The sequence below is a fragment of the Thunnus albacares genome, chromosome 8, assembly GCF_914725855.1.
Source record: "Thunnus albacares chromosome 8, fThuAlb1.1, whole genome shotgun sequence".
NCBI classification, from domain to species: domain Eukaryota; kingdom Metazoa; phylum Chordata; class Actinopteri; order Scombriformes; family Scombridae; genus Thunnus; species Thunnus albacares.
The window spans coordinates 17,362,529-17,379,135 of record NC_058113.1 but is presented as its reverse complement, the minus strand read 5'-3'; the positions used below and the strand labels follow the sequence as shown (position 1 = coordinate 17,379,135).

At 38.4% G+C, this 16,607-nt stretch overlaps 2 protein-coding genes across 5 annotated transcripts; one reads left to right on the top strand and one right to left on the bottom strand.

Annotated features, from left to right (window-relative positions):
* Window positions 1-44: 44 nt before the first annotated feature.
* On the bottom strand, window positions 45-7,231 carry brd9 (bromodomain containing 9). 4 transcript variants are annotated; one of them, XM_044358917.1, is made up of 17 exons: window positions 7,086-7,231; window positions 6,139-6,359; window positions 5,922-6,050; window positions 5,704-5,833; window positions 5,515-5,572; window positions 4,498-4,642; window positions 3,756-3,866; window positions 2,834-3,021; window positions 2,521-2,653; window positions 2,244-2,319; window positions 2,033-2,128; window positions 1,775-1,907; window positions 1,575-1,686; window positions 1,372-1,428; window positions 1,177-1,282; window positions 498-668; window positions 45-338 (listed from the first exon to the last, which is right to left on the bottom strand). In XM_044358917.1, the coding sequence occupies exons 1-17, from the start codon at window positions 7,132-7,134 to the stop codon at window positions 238-240; spliced, it is 2,016 nt and encodes a 671-aa protein (XP_044214852.1). In that variant the 5' UTR covers window positions 7,135-7,231; the 3' UTR covers window positions 45-237. The 4 variants fall into 4 exon arrangements, with proteins under 4 accessions (XP_044214852.1, XP_044214853.1, XP_044214854.1 ...); XM_044358918.1 differs by having other exon boundaries at window positions 2,834-2,979; XM_044358919.1 differs by having other exon boundaries at window positions 2,834-2,961.
* Window positions 7,232-7,280: 49 nt separating this feature from the next.
* Window positions 7,281-13,997, top strand: trip13 (thyroid hormone receptor interactor 13). Its single transcript, XM_044358921.1, has 14 exons — window positions 7,281-7,403; window positions 7,641-7,709; window positions 8,456-8,615; window positions 8,727-8,853; window positions 9,930-9,985; window positions 10,070-10,160; window positions 10,266-10,338; window positions 10,425-10,488; window positions 10,587-10,673; window positions 10,846-10,952; window positions 11,152-11,305; window positions 12,591-12,703; window positions 12,830-12,899; window positions 12,980-13,997. Exons 2-14 carry the CDS (start codon window positions 7,651-7,653, stop codon window positions 13,073-13,075), a joined length of 1,257 nt encoding a protein of 418 aa, XP_044214856.1. The 5' UTR covers window positions 7,281-7,403; window positions 7,641-7,650; the 3' UTR covers window positions 13,076-13,997.
* Window positions 13,998-16,607: the final 2,610 nt, after the last annotated feature.

Sequence of the window (16,607 nt, the reverse complement as noted above, 5' to 3'; positions counted from 1 at the left end):
AATAGTTTAGACCATTTCCTTATTTAACCACACACATTTATAAATACAGGTGCAAGCATTTATTTTTCAAGTGTTGCACTCATACAAAACCATACAATTAAACTACAAACAGTCTGTACAATCATAATCATTCTGTAAAACAGGTCAAAGGATGCTGCTGTCTCTGTGGTGTTTGAACAGTCCAACACAGAGTCCTCAGTGCTCTTAACACCAGGATGACAAAACAGCAGTGTGTGGTCAGCTGTTGGCTGTGTTCTCTGGCTCCGGAGATTGCAGGAACTCATAGGGATCATGAGCCATCTCAGACTGGTCTCCAACACCCAGCTGTGATGGGCTCCCTGTTGATAAAAGAAAAGATGGTTCTCATGTTATTGCAGTGGTGCTACTACTCTGTTAAGAGCTAAGAAATTGCAGTATTATGGCTTGTTATTATAATAACAGTAGCAGGAGTCCTTCCTGAGCCCCTAATTTTTCTGTGTTGCTCATATTGCAGATACCTAAGTGGTGCTGATCCCTCTCTGAAGCGTTGGAGAGGGATGACAGGTTGGACGAAGGTCTGGAGCCGACTCTGTCGACCTGAGCCTCCTGAAACTCCTGCAGGAGTTTGTCTGCATCGTCAAAATGCTGTTGGCCCTCCTCGTTCCCCGGTTCTTTCTTCACCGTTTTACCTGATTAAGAAAGAGGGAGGGTAAGATTATTGTGGGAAATTAAATGATCGAAGAACTGAAGGAAATTGCACACCTATCCTAGTAAGGTACTTGCTTGCAGGTGCATATCAAAGGAAGGAGGGGAAAGTAACGTTGATGCTGTATTAGTAATATTTGCACAAACACAGCCAGAATGGCGTACAACAAATAGCATCATGACAGATAATTGCAATGAAACTGTGTTTTGAGCTGCTCCGTTTTAGGATAGTTGAGCATTACAAAGATATTTTCCCAGAAAAAAGATGTGCTACTCTGCTCATGTTTTATTGGGATTAAGATGTTAACATGGCTATAATACCTTTTATTACGGCACTATCAAACATTTTACTGCTCTTATCCTTACTTCGAGTATTATCATTATAGCTATGTTTGCATGGGCTCCACCATGCTCATCTTGATGCCTTAATGACATTATGACTGGTTTACTGGTGTAAATGTTGTTACCGACAGTGTTGATGGAGATAATTACCTAATGAGTTCAGCATGGATATATCCAGAGACATATCAGGATAGTTCTTCATTGACATGAAGTCCAGCACTGAACCGCTCTCTCCCAGGCCAGTGCCATCTGTCATCTTAACAAAAATACACAGCATGAATCACAAACACAACATTATTTTGCAACAACTACTTGTAGTATTTTATTTACTGAACTACAGCATACCGGTATGTCACAGATGTTGCTCTTGGTTTCATCAGGTTTCAGGATCATATTTCTTTTCTGAAAAATAAACATCATTAATATACAGTAAGCCTGCATAATGTCACATAAAATGATGGTAGAAATGTTCCAAGTAATCTCACCCTGGAGTGGATGATGGATATAGAGGATTAAAGCAATGTGTGTAATAATGTAAAGTCAAATACCTGTCGGATCTGATTGGCAGCTTTAGTGTGATCGCCTGCGGTCATCTTGTCCAGAAGCCCATCGACCCAGCGCTTGGTGACACTTCCACAGCCCTTGACAAACTCCTGTATGCTAAGAGTAAAATACACAATACAGGTTGAAATCTCAGGCATGATTTTATCAATACAGAATGTCAAATCATGACAGGACAGTACCCTACCTCAGAGCACATTGTACCCCTGTGTCATCTCCATAGGCTGAATAGAGCATGTCCATCTCATCAGATAGCAGGTCTGGAAAGACGGAGTTCTTCTGAAGGCTCTGAATGTTGTAGGCACTGCTCAAGAACGTCACTACACAGAGCAGGAAAAAAAGCATAAGTGACTAGCAGCCAAAGCCGTAAATATTATTAATTGCATGAGACATTTAAAATGGCTAAGCTGAATTAAATTAACAAAAGTGCACTTTAATGACGTACCCTTGTGTCTCCTGTCATCTTTGAAACCTAAAGTTGTTAATCCAGGCAGAAGCTTATTAGACAGAGAACTCAGGTCCACTTTATGGGTCTCCTCTTCTGCAAAAGTGAAGAAAATTTTAGTTCTTTCCCAGATATCATAGATTATACTCATCAAATGCACATCTTGTGAGACCATAATATGATTTTAAAAGAGGTTAAAGTGATATCAAACCTTCTGCATCAGGATCAAGTTGATTCACAACAGTATATAGAAGAGAGCTGTCTGACTCTTTACGTAAGTAGCCCATCTGAAAACAGGGAACAGAGATAACATGCTGTAAATATAAACTACACTGACAAGAAGTGATGCTCACATAATTAGCTTCTCCAAAAATGTACCACAGTCAGTAAAATACAGCTAAAATTGGTAGAAAAGTACATAGGGGTGGAAACAACTTAACACGTTAATTTACAGCACAGTAAATAAAGTGGTAAGTTAAGAGGAAAACCTTGGAGCTTGGCATGTATCTGTTGATGCGATCCCGCGCTTCATCTGCAGAATGTTCAACCAGAGCCAGAACGTGCTCCTCTGCTGTGCTGTCAGTCAAGCTGCAAGCGTTTCCCTCTGGCTCAAACAGGTAACTGAGATCAGAGAAGTGACAATGTTACTGGATTACTATGCAGACAGCGTGCTGTATAATACAATTCACAAAGCATTAAGTGCTTACGAATTCCCTCTTAGCCTCTTTGAATATGCATTATTCCCATTTAATTCATCCAAAAAAATGTACTTTTAATCTAGATATCACTAAGACTGAATACCTGATGACTTCCTTCATGTCTTTGACTGGTTGTTTCTTCGACTTCTTTGCTGATTCCACTGGGATAGGGATTATCTCTGGAGGAGGTATATCAGCTGCAAGGTCTTCATCTCCCAAAATGGCTGCCTGCTGGGTGAAATCCATATCCTGCATGAAAGACATGCTGCGCTTCAGAGCCAAAAGACGCTCCTGTACAGAGGGCAGAGGAGAAATAATGGCAACACGTAACTTCGCCTGCTTAGCTGGCAATGTATGGATAGACTAGGACAGGACATTGGAAAGGAAAAATCCATCCTAAAATAGCATGTATATTAATTTCTGACAATGCAATCAAATCAGAGCATCAAGATTGAATTTGTGTTATCATTGAGAGTTTGGAAGGGACTGACTTCCTGAACTCACTAAATTTTAGTTACTACATTTAAATAAGTTTTATATAATCAGAACAGGTCATAGTACTTTGAATATATTCCATTACTTACTTTCTACGGAGCAGTGCCATGACTCCAGGTGACATCATTACTGCAGTTTATCTGTCTGTTCCTCTTAAAAAAATTCACTTCACATTCACAAACTTCATGAATTCACAAATTAAAACTGAGCTTCACAATGTTATGGAAATGTATTTTAGTTTGGATTTTTTTCTTTCAAGGATGAACATAAAGCGAACACCTTAGTGACTTTAAGTATAATGCTCTGACATATTGATGTACTCAAAGTATTTCAGTTGAAGTCACAGTTAATGTCTTTGATGAATGGTAACCTGTATGACATGAAAAGTTAGTACAAAGGGAAGTGTAGCACTAATAAAAAAAAGTGTATCAGTAATTGACAGTAAATGACATATAACATGGACAAACAGAATGGATGATTATAATATACCATATAAAAATGTGTTCATCCCTTCTGCATGACCTCATTACCTTGCTCATCATCTTAAATCCTGTATGGAGCAGTTTCTTAGCAGCCTTGTAATATACCGTCTCTGGTCGGTTGTACACCATGGCATTGTCACACATCAATTTGAAATCCGCCTGAAGGCCAAAAAGAATTCAAACAGGTATGAGGGCAAAGTTGGTTTACATACACTGCCTTCTTACATTTAAAGCTGGAGTGCGGGACTTTTGTCTCCCCTTTCTGGCAATTACAGAAAACACTGTTGACACCTACTTATGTCAAAGGCTCCGTTGTTGTGCTTACTTCATCGCTAATGTTGCGACTGTAAAACAGTGGATAAATTATTTTGTGCGTCACACAACCACCATGAAATGACTCGTTTCACAATCATAATTTGATCCATTCGGTCCAATAACATTTGAAAAGTCTAGAAGAGCTGCACGATTAAATCATTTTATCCCCTTTCAAGTTAGCAGAGAGCTAACCGGAAGTTAGCTGGCTAGGCTGGCAGAAGTCTGCATCCATCCTGCCAGTGTGGGAACGTCCAACCCGACACCAGATTGAAAACTGTGATATACTGTGAAGTACAGGGAGATTTATCTGGTGGTGATAGGCTTAATCAGCATTGTGTGAAGTCATTGGGCAAGGCCTTGAATGGAAGGGACGTTCATTTATATGTAAAAGTTCCGCACTGCAGGTTTAACAATGCTCTTCAAAATCCACTCTTATTCTTGATTTTGAAGATATGTTGAAACAGAGTATTCTCACCTTGAATTCTGTAACTGTGTTGTACTCATTGTCTCTAATCTTGTCTTTCATGGTGCTAAAGTCCATAGGATGTTTGATGATCGTTGAGTAGCCAGGAGCGATTGCATCCGTTACTGGAAATGAGAAGAATCCATGGGGGTCTTTCCTGTGACAGGTGACAGACACATGACACCATCAGTGTTATTCATTAGTTTTTTAGACTTGTTTAGACTTATCTTTTTAAGTGGAAACGTTGTCATCTGATTATGCCGGGATACATTGTCTGTCAGGTCAATATGATCAATGTGAGTGGATTTTGCTCAGACGTTGATTTGATGAACCAGACCACATCATAATATGGCCTGAATCATATCTGGTCATATGTTGTCCAAGTGTTGATCGCAATATATGGTAACACAGCAAAAATACACACCGCGAACAGTCTGCTGTTTTATGGAGGCATGATGTTTATTACACCCTACAATATTTAGCATGTAGGTGTTGCATGGAACAAACAACAAACGGATATTTTGCCATTCTTGGAATCTTATCAATAGTGGGGCTATAGGAAAGCCATGGAAATCAATAGTGTTTTTCTCCTTGAGAGCATGTATGTGCTCTAGTAATTTTATGGTGATCTGCCAATTGTACATTGAGACAAATGTAAAGTTCAGGGAGTGTCCAAACTGGAAAGATGTTATCTTTGGGGGAGAACGTTGTGCTCTGTAAATTTCATAGCAGTGTGCCCATTAATATCACTGCTACTTAATTTATGACATGTATTGTGCACATGTGCTACATGGTGTTAGAAGAAAAGGTGTTCCTCCCATAATATTAAGATTCATCACCAGGGAGAGGTATCTGCTTATTGACTAATTTTTTCAGGCTGTAATCCTCTCGGACTCGGACATTAACACAAGGCTTTTTTGTGTGTGTGGTCAGACTTGTGCTTTATGATTCTGTAACTTTAAAGTATTAACCTCTGATCTAGTTAAAACCCCTCAATGGCAGCCATTAGCCTGAATCAGTGTTCCTCACCTCTGCAGCTGGCGCAAGAAGTGCTCCAGCAATTGTTGACGAGGAGTGGATTCATTCTCTGCAATGGGAAAACATAAAAAACGCAACAATTTATTAACACACTTTGATTTGAATGATGGCTATAATAAAATGTAATATTCGCTTGCCGGGGGGGAATTTGATTTTATGCCCATAGACAAGCTTCCTTGCCTTGTTGTGTCCGGCATGCTCGAACCGGCCTGTCTCCTTGCTGCTCTATCTCCACCTTCACATTGGGGTGAAACTCCTCTACTTCAGGCTCTATCTCAAACCTCTCTTTCTTCTTTTTCTTTTCTTCCGGCTGATGAAAGACATCAATGACATAAGTGTCAAAATAGTCATTATGAATTTAATGGTCATATTTTCAGGCTTAAGTTGAGTTTACTCACCTCTACTGTGATACTTATAGTTTTTGACAATGTGAAAGGTTCAACAGGCACACCACTACTGGCAGCAGTAGCAGCTGCTGTTGCTTCTGATTCATTCTGCTCTCTTTCTCTCTTCTTTCTCTTTTCCTCCTGTTAGATAAAAGACAATTTATAACTTAAAGCACTAGCACTAAACAATGCATTTATCAGTAGGTAGAATTTCTTTTTGTAAACTAACCTTTCGCCGCCTTCTCTCCTCATCATCCACATACTTGTCTTTATCCTTTTCAGACTTTTTCTTCTTCTTCTTCTTCTTCTCTTTGTGGCGTTCTCGTTCATGGTCTGATCTGTCATCGTAGTAGCTGGAGTCATGGCCTGAACCAGAGAGCTCTGTCACTTCACTTCCTCCAACTTTGAGCACAAGCTTCAGGGGCTTCTCCAGTGCCTTGTCCTCGTAGTCTACAAGCAAAACAAACAAAAAGTGATGAAAGTAATGTATCAAGTTAAACAATACAAATTCAAAGTATGTGATTCAAATTCAGTTTTTAATTCAACTATTCATTTTGAGCAATTCAAATTCAAATATAGATTATTCAAATTCAGTTTCTAGGGACACATATTTCTGCCCATAGTAATGTCTAAGAAAGGGATTGTGTCGAAAGGTTAAAGGTCTTTAGAAAGAGCAGGTTAGTATGAGGAATGATGATGGTAGGAGATGTTTTAAGTTTTGTCTAACATTACTTTTGACCCCAGATTGGTTGTATATTTTAACAAGAGTAGGCTGTTGCTTTAACCTACATATTTTCTGTCTGTTTAAAATCTTCTGTCTAGTGTGTTGCATTGTTGAAAGTAGTTGCTCAAGTGTTTGTGTTACTACCTAGACACAACTTCAAAATGACAACCCAAACATGAAAATCAGATGTAACGTTACTGTATTATCTAATAAGTTACTCACAGTAAAATAATCATATATTACATATTAATTTAAAACGAACTTATAAACTCAGGTTTCATTTATTTAAATAAATGTCCAACAAGTAGAGCTCGACAGCCTAGGTTGTACTTAAGGTGTTTTTTTATGAAAACAGCGCAGATTTGCTACGTTTGCCTGCAAAATTAGCATAAAGCTAGCTGGAACAAAAGCGGCGAGCTAACTAGCTAATTGTAAAAGATGCACTCAGGTACCATCAACTGTTCTCCACTCCGGCTTATGTTTCTTGTGTTTCTTCCCCATCTCTCTGTATTTATATGCGAAAGCGTGTGTTTATTCCGGCTGTGTGGCGGGCGTTTGCGTTATAAGGATGCTAACAAATGTTTGCAACAAGATTCGCTGCTAAGCGGAAGTAATACTTAATAACAAAGGACGTGTTTCCGGTTGAACACATTTAGCCCGCTGAATTCGATTGACTGTCAGCTTTCTAACAACACACCGGACCGTAGTTTCTTTAGTGTTACGAATTTGGTCCGTGCAATTTATCAGTTTGACAACGTGAATGCTGTAAGGTATGGTTTCCGTTTCACTGACGCATCAAACTTTTTTTACTTTTACTCTCTGAGGGATGTTAGCCAGCTAAGTTAGCATCGCTTTGACTGCCATGCTATCTGAACTTAACCAGCTAAATTGAGCAAAACTTAGGCAAACTTAGTTGGAGTAACAGTCACATGAGTGAACAGTAGCCAGTTACCCTGTGTGGGTAATGTTATTGCTGGTAAAACTGAATGTTGCTCTGATGTCAACAGTTTTACAGGAATGGAGATGGGAAACCAAAAACAAGACGTCCATGTGGAGGTCCTTGTTAAATCTCAAAGGTGGGTTAGCTTTGGTAGTTCAAACATGATGGTTAATAAATTATGGAGTCCAGATTCAACCACAGATCCTCCCATGAATGGAGAAAAGACATGTGCAGGCACACATACAGTTTAACTGACTGCAACCTGTGAGGGAGGAGCACTCAGAGATGCATTAATATACTGAATATGCAGTGAGAAAATATGTTTTTGGTCATTTGAGTCAACAGATCACTTAACGACTGAAAGTCACATTTTTCCTGAACACTTAAATACATTAGGAAATGCTTGAAAAGCTTAATTGGTTTTGCAAATGCATTTCTAGTAAGACTCTTATAGAAACCCATATCTTTATAGGAATCAGTATGGTATCAGCCTTCACAGGAAGGAAAACCAATTATTATAGTATTTAGGGTTGCAAGTAATGATTATTTTTCACTATTCATACATATTATAATCTGTAGATTATTTTCTGGATTAGTTGTTTGGTGTATAAAATGTCGAAACTGGTGAAAAATGTCAATCACTGTTTCACACATCCTCAAAACTCTTATTTTATAATCACAGAAGACTAAATAAAAACAAAGTATTCATATTTGAGAAGCTGGAATCAGAGAATTTGGACATTTTTTTCATAATTATCAAAATAGTTTGCAATTAATTTTCTGTCAATCGACTAACCGTTGCGGTTCTAATAGTAATGATAAGTAAATTATGTGATTGCAGTAATACTTCCTTGTGCATTGTCTTTTTTTTCTACATTTCAGCACTGCTAAACTGTCTGAGGTGAGGACGCATGTTCTGTCTCTGCTGAATCGTCACAGCATGGTATTTGGAAACTACAGATGGACAGAGTTTGATGAAGACTTCCTACGCAAACATGTGGAGTCTGTGGCTATAGTTGATATAGAGGAAATGGTAACACAGGTCTGTTCTTTTTGTTTACTTTGTAAAAAATATTCAGTTATATTATTTTATTTTTCAAGAAGTAATAATGTTTTGATTTGTTTATTTCAATTCACTGTCTTCCTCACTCAGCCCCTTGATTTGAAGAGTTGCTCTGTCTCTGTTCACATCTTCACTCTGAATGAGGATGGGCCGAGCACGCTCAGTTTGGAGGAGGATGAGGAGCTTTCAGCAGCCAATCACTGGCTGCTGCCAGCAGGTGACACTAGACATTGTGGAGTACAGCACCTTGAATAGAACAGCGTGTTGGGAAAATCTTGCTTTCTTAGTTTGATGTATTTCCAGTTGAAGTTGGACAGTGAGGCAAGACTAAATACAGGGAGTGATCCCTCTAAAGTGTAAACCAACAGGTTATCCTTTAGGCATACAGTGTATTATTCATCATGATTTAATGTGATAGTCAACCCAAAAACTCTGTATGCTCAGTATATTACAGACTAAATACACTACTTCTGTCTCAATCCTCATGCATATCTTAGTAAGCAAGAGCCTATAGTAAAAATTAGGGGCTGCAAGTAATGTGTGTTTTCATTATCAATTAATCGGTCAGTTGTTTGGTCCAGAAAAGGGTGAAAAATGTCAGTCACTGTTTCCCAGAGCCCAAAGTGACATCTTCAAATGTCTTGTTCTGTTCACAAACCAAAGATATTTAGTTTAATACTATAGAAGACTAAAGAAACCAGAAAATATTCACATTTGAGTTGCTGGAATCAGAAATTTTGGACATTTTGTTCTTAAAAAATGACTCAAAACAATTAATCAATTATCAAGATAGTTGGTGATTCATTTAATAGTTGGCAACTAATCGATTAATCATTGCAGCTCTTGTAAAAACATGATTGTTTGGAATGTATTAAGATTAGGAAAGGGTACTGGAAAAGTGGATTATGCAGCAGGAGTGGAGAAATTTCTGTGAATGTTTGTTAGGTTTTTTTTTGGGTTTTTTTCTGCTGTGAAAACCTGGAATTCATTGTAAACAACCCGACCAAAACCTCATCTCTCTGTTATGGAGAAAACTACAATTGTTTTAGAACCACTTTTTAAGCTTTCAGGGAATGGACATTTCGTAATCAAATGATAGATCAAGGCTGGGTTAAACGTTAATGTTGCATTTGAATTCTTTAAATTTGCTTTTAATCAATCGGCATTGTGAACATCCTTGTCTTTTCATTTCAATCTTTCATCTCTGCTACTTGAACTAACATCTTTTCCATTTGGCTCATTAAAACTTATCTTATATGAATATTCCCCTAAAATAGTTTGTTTTTTAAACAGCTGAATTCCATGGCATTTGGGAGAGTCTGGTATATGAGAGTGGAGTCAAAACCCAGGTAAAAACAATGGAAGTTGAGAATAAAATGATCACGTAACTTTTCCATAGTGCTAATTTTCACATTGTCCCTATTTTCCTTCAGCTCCTGGATTATGTCACAACAACAATTTACTTCTCCGACAAAAATGTCGACAGCAACCTGATTTCGTGGAACCGCGTTGTGCTGCTTCATGGTAAATGAACCCACCAGCAATTTTGATCATTGTTGGTATCAAGTTGTGTCAGAGATGATGTACGTAGAGCAATTGATTTATCACTCTGTGTATTCCCACACTTAGGACCCCCGGGCACAGGCAAAACGTCACTGTGCAAAGCTCTTGCCCAGAAGCTGTCAATCAGACTGTCTAGTCGGTAAGACAATTCCAATTTTAGTAAAACCACTTCAGCAGCAGCTATACCTTCTCCTTTCATTTCAACATACACTCCTCTCCCTGCAGGTATTCTTATGGGCAATTTGTTGAGATAAACAGCCACAGCTTGTTCTCAAAGTGGTTCTCAGAGGTACACCTGGCTCTTTTTTTTGTTTATGTGTTTAGTTGGAGGCTGTTCTAGATGGAACTGATAATATTTTGGTAGCTAACCATGCCTCTTTGTTACAGAGCGGTAAACTGGTCACGAAGATGTTTCAAAAGATCCAACAACTGATTGATGACAAAGACGCTCTTGTGTTTGTTCTGATTGATGAGGTAAAGATAAGCTTTTAATCAGAGCCCCCAAAACATATTTATTCAGCACAGTCCTTTATTGATTTGGTTTCATGTCAACCAGAATTTGACAGAAGATATGCTTGTCTACTTGAAACATACTCCCATGTTCATGAGTGTTTCTGCTGTGACTGACCTGTTTTATGTTGTGTAGGTGGAGAGTCTGACAGCAGCGAGGAACGCCTGCCAAGCGGGAACAGAACCCTCTGACGCCATCCGTGTGGTCAACTCTGTCCTGACTCAATTGGACCAGATCAAACGGTCAGAAAACAAAACTTATTCCTTATTTCTTATGTGATCTCTCTTCAATTATATCACATTACGGTAATTAAGCTTTAATTTTACATTCTTGTGGTTACGCTTGATTACTATTTTCACTGGGAAATCTTACCATCAAACTTTTTTTTTTGTTCTGTTGACACAAGTTTGTTGGGTGTTGACTTTTGGGCTCATATTCCAGACATTCCAACGTCGTGATCCTGACGACTTCCAATGTGACAGAAAAGATTGACCTGGCTTTTGTGGACAGAGCTGACATCAAGCAGTACATCGGACCTCCATCTGAGAAGGGCATCTACAACATCTACCTCTCCTGCCTGGAGGAGCTGATGAAGGTAACTGAACTACCCGGCAACTCATTTACTATTGTCAATTATAGAATTATTTATAATAGTCTTTTACTTCTGTGTTCAAAATTTGGGCATGTTTTTCTTAAGAAAAACACTCCAGTGCCAGCGGGTATGATAAATCTACTAGATTATGAGGGATTGTCTTCGTTACGGGAATCACACAAGACAGAATTACGGGCAAGGCTCAGCAGGTAGAGCGGGTTGTTCATCAAAGGGTTCTTGAGCAAGACACTGAACCCCAATTCGTCCTGATGAGTAGGCCAGTACCTTACATGGTAGCTTGTGCGTGAATGTGATGCAAATTGTGCAAAGCACTTTGTATAAATGGTTATATAAATGCAGTCCATTCCATTTGACAGAGCAGAACACAACAAGATTTCATGAAACGGCTTTTGAGAACACTGTAAAAAAGACGAAAATGCATAAACATATGTCTGTGAAAGAGGACGGTAGCTAGGGCTGCTAGTAGTGATTATTTTAATTAAATAATTTTTTAATTTAATTAAACTCGTGTGTGTGTATATACATAATATATACAGTTTACTGTAATGTGTGACAAAGAAAGCATTAAATCATCGCTTTTGACAAGCTGAAACCAGCAAATTCTTGGCACATTTGTCGAGAATCGATTAATTGACTAATCGTTACAACTCTAGAGATAGTGTGGCCTCCTACCAATTTATGATGGAAAGGTGGCAAAATGGCAGGGCCAAAATAATGTAGTGTGCTGCATTCATATCAAGAGGACAGCACTGGATTCCAGAAAATTCTTTTTTTCTATACATATATTACACATATTTTTTTCTGGCCATTTTATATCTTTTATCAGATAGTGACAGTTGACGGGAAACAAGAGGAGAGAGTGATGGGATATGACATGCAACAAAGGTCTGCCGTCAGAATTAAACTGTGGACGTTGTCGTTATGTGGCATGCATGTTAACCAGTAGGCTACTGGGGTGCACCTCCAGCAAATTGTTGAAACAAATTTATGTGTATTGAAACATAAAATCTCACCACCTTGGCAGATTGTTTTCCCTACTTGTATGCATGAACTACGATTTTTTTTCAACTAATGGAATAACGGACATATCGACTAATTGGTTAGATTTTTGCAGGGTATGTTTTTATGTGTCACAACAAGATAGTAATGATGTTCAGCTTTATTACCAACATGCCTCAAAGCAGCAACAGTACAAAAGAAACACAATTTAAAAGAGTGAGAAGATGAATTTGAATTTCCCATAAGTCATGATATGTGATATGTGCAGTGCCAGATCATCTACCCCCGGCAGCAGCTGTTTACCATGTTTGAGCTTGAGACGATGGGCTTTGCAAAGAGTGAGGTGTCTGAACACAGTCTGAACCTGAGGAACATTGCTCTGTGAGTACACTCTCCTATAATGCAATAGCACCCATCACACTAAACTCTGTTTTAGTCACAACATCAAGTGCCAGTTAGTAACCGAAACAGCCAGAGGCTAATGCTGTTTTTCTTTGTCATTCCCAGAAAAAGCAAAGGTTTGAGTGGAAGAGCACTCAGGAAGTTACCATTTCTAGCTCATTCATTGTTTGTAAAGGTACGTATTTGATTTTGTTCTACAGTGTACATGAAAAAAAAAAATTGGATTGTTTTTTAATGTAGTTTGTTTGCCTGCAGACACCAACTGTGACTCTGGAGAGGTTTCTGGAGGCTATGGACCGAGCGGTGGATAGACAGAAGGAGGAAAAAGCAAACCTAGTCAATGGTGTCTGAACTTATGACAATGCTCAAAGGCTGGCACATGAATGTTCATGAGCTGTCAATTCCACGCCAGGTTTGTTTGTAGTTTGGAAAACTACAACATTAACAGCTTTTTATGAAGCCTCGTCAGTTAATTTGTGCCATAAAGTTAAATAATGGCTCAGTCTGTGAAAGTAACATTGTTTTAACAAATGCTAAAGCATTCCTTCAGGTGACTTTGTTGGTGCTACCTTAAAATACCAAATCCATGTCAGTTTCGTTAGAGGCAGTTTGACTTAAGATGAAGCACCCAATGCTTGAATTTTCTATGCTCTATTAATCTATTGTTAACTGTTTACTCTCCTCTCACTTTCAAAATGTTTGATGTTTTTAATGTAACATGCAGCTTTAACTTCCACAGCTTATTACGGTTCCCATGTTAAAGTGATAGTTCATATTTTTTTACATAAAGTGATTGTATTGCTTACTTTCTTATAGTGATATCAGTGTACAGACCCAAATGAAACAGCAGCCTGTCAGACAGAAATGAACAGCAGTTCCATGATGGTTCAAGAGCTTTCATGGACCGTGAAGCATCAGATGTTGTGGAAGTTTAAAACATGTTGACTGCTCTGTCGTCATTTCTGTCTGACAAGCTGCTAGCTCACTGCATTCATCTGTAGCCTGAGCTAACATTTACACATGATACCGCTGTATGTCCAAAAATTTGTACAATACCTTTAACATGCCTTTTTTTCTACATAGGTTATGTTTATATGTTTTAAAAGGGACATTTCTCATACTCCACTTACTCAATGAAAATGTTCATTTATTATTGTCAGTTATATTTATGCTAACAACAAACCATCTTTAAACTCTGTCTCTGGTTTCATATGTTCATTTTGACTTTATTTTGTATATAACATTGTACTGTAATAAACAATATTGTTTATGATTGTGTGTGTTTGTGAAATAATGCAGCTGGGGAGTGGTCTTGGCAAGTTTTTATCGAAGCTTTTGGGACCACCACTGGGTGGCGCAAGGATGCTGTTGTATGTTTTACACATGTACAGAGGTTTTTAGGATTTAATGCATTTTATGAGATATATGATCATCACAATAGAGGCAATAAATGAAAATGGCCTCAGCAATAAAAATAAATTCAGTAAATCTTGAGTCTGTCTCATGTAGCAGGATTATCAAGTTAACTATGCTGAGTTAAAAACCAGAAACCCACATGAATCTGAAATATAAATCAGCAAATCTGGATGTTAAAAAGAACAATCTGACCGACTTTCAATGCAGTCATCTGCCTAACTGAGTAATCTGGTTTAATGAGACGGGCCCCGGCAAAGTGATATGAGCTCATGATGTCTGAGCATTTGCACGTGGTTCCCACCAATATGACCTAAAGACAAAACAGTTGAAAGATGATTTGGTTTTGAAATGTATCATACGCACAGTTTACATGAACAGATCAGTGGCTCCATTGTTCGTATGAGCATGTTTTGCATTCTGTGAATGCTCTGCCGCTTTGCATGTCAGCTGCCGGGTTCAGACAATGTGCCCTTTGTTTGTTGTTGGCCAACAGCTTTTTTCACTCCACTTCAAAGGTGAATTTCTGTAGGCTGTTGCTGAATTTGAAAGGAAAGCAAACACAGAGTTCATCTTTAATCACCCGCTTCATACCTGCTGAATCATATCAGCGTCACCTTTAAAATGACCTCTCTTGGGTGGGTTTTTTTTTAATTGAACACATTTCATGTGAGATTTTTGGTGTGTTTGATTTCGCTGTCCAAAGTCTATCATTAAGATCTAGCAAAAGATTTATATTCTCTTTGTACTCTAATAAAGACCTTCAAGGACAGATTAGTCTCAAGTGTTGAGGTTTAAAAGAAACCCAGGATTGATTTTCCATCATACATTTCATTAAAGAGACATAACTGTTGTTTGTGTGGATTATCCCTTTAACGCTACAGTATCTTTTACACCTAATTGTTTGGCACCCACAGTGTTCATTTGTCAATGAAGTTTTTATGTGAGATGAATCACATGAGGAAGCTCTACTTTTCTCTAATCTGATCAATGATCACAAAGTTGAGAGAAAAGGAGAGCTGTAAGAACGGGAATGGTAAATAAAACCATAATTGCTCTGTCTGGAGGCCTTTTTTGCTTTTGCTTTTGTAGTTGGTCCAAAACCAGGCAGCTGTTGAAAGGCAATCAAGACGGAGGAGGAAGAAAAGTCAAAAGCCTTATTGTTACAGGGTTTTATCACTGTTTCGAGCAGTTTGAAAATGTCAGAAAACTCCAAACAAAACAAACAGTCTGATGTTTATCCTCTCAACTGTTGTTCAGGTACATGGCTGAAAGCAATGGAATATCACTGTGTGTGCCAATGATGATTCACATAGGGAGGGGATTAACTTACACACATACTTATAGGCATGTTAAGAGGAAACTGAACAGAGCTGAACACTAACCATGGAAACTACCACTCATTTTGGTTTCGGTATAAAATCAAATCAGTTTTAAAGAGGTTATGATTTATATTATTGATTTGTGACACTGCACTGATTGTTGGAGTTCAGAAATACCCTGCACTTCTGCCAGTATAATCATCTACATCCTCTGTACAAATACATAATGAGAAGCCATAAACCAAAGCTTTGTCAGGATTTCTCCATTCTTCATCTTCATGACAGCCTTTGATGATAAACCAGGAAGTTTATCCAAGTGAACGTTGCCCTTAAAAGACAACTGCAGCTCTTGTTCTGTTTCCAGCCTAAACTCTTCTGCCAGAACACTTACTTCTGTTTGAGTTCTGACTTTCTTTTCTTTTTGTGTGTCCCATATGTTCGTTATCCGTTTAAAGAGGGTGTTACAGTAGTAGGAGTAGAAGGGAAAGGATGCAGCAGAGGGAGAGAGATACCTTGTAAAGATGCAGAATCCCATGCTGCATAAAGAAATGGTGATAATTAGGCACAGCAAGGAGGATCAAAGAAAGCTGTCATCAATGAGCTATGCAAATGTCTACTCATCCTGTCAACCATAGACAGATCTGAGAGTCCTCTGTCTGTGAGGAGTCAAATGGCAGACAAATTGACAGGAAGAGCTATACAGTATCGCTGCACTACCACATTCATCAAGGTGGGATATGGAAGTGAAACTGGGACACTGTGATAAAACTACCACCCTCACAGAAAATAAGATGTTCTTCCAATGGCTCAGAGAATAAATTTCTCTCTTGTTCCTCCAGGCAGAGCTCGTCTGTTAAGGCAATAAAGAATAAAGATGACAAGGTTTGTTGCACAGGTTATAATTTCTGCTATGACAGCAACACTTTGGAGCAGTGAGTGAGTGACACCGAGCAGTTTAATAACAGTTTATACCTCGATGACATGCAAAGATCAAACATCTGTCCTCATTTTGAATATAATCTTGCGAAGGAGTGGAATATTTACAAAACACAAACATCACACTCATGTTTTCATACAGAGCGAAAGGTTGCCCTAGTAAATGAATATTCATAACACTTGGCATGTGTCCTGCAGCCAGGCCCTGTTTT

Bases quoted from the DNA above. Each gene is read 5' to 3' on its own strand.
- brd9 (XM_044358917.1), bottom strand. From the start codon at position 7,134: ATGGGGAAGAAACACAAGAAACATAAGCCGGAGTGGAGAACAGTTGAT. The intron at 6,051-6,138 runs GTTAGTTTACAA...TTTATCTAACAG, and splicing joins AGGAGAGAAGGCGGCGAAAG to GAGGAAAAGAGAAAGAAGAG. The intron at 3,022-3,755 runs GTAATGAGGTCA...CCCTCTGTACAG, and splicing joins GATTTAAGATGATGAGCAAG to GAGCGTCTTTTGGCTCTGAA.
- trip13 (XM_044358921.1), top strand. From the start codon at position 7,651: ATGGAGATGGGAAACCAAAAACAAGACGTCCATGTGGAGGTCCTTGTT. The intron at 7,710-8,455 runs GTGGGTTAGCTT...TCTACATTTCAG, and splicing joins GTCCTTGTTAAATCTCAAAG to CACTGCTAAACTGTCTGAGG. The intron at 10,339-10,424 runs GTAAGACAATTC...CTCTCCCTGCAG, and splicing joins TCAATCAGACTGTCTAGTCG to GTATTCTTATGGGCAATTTG.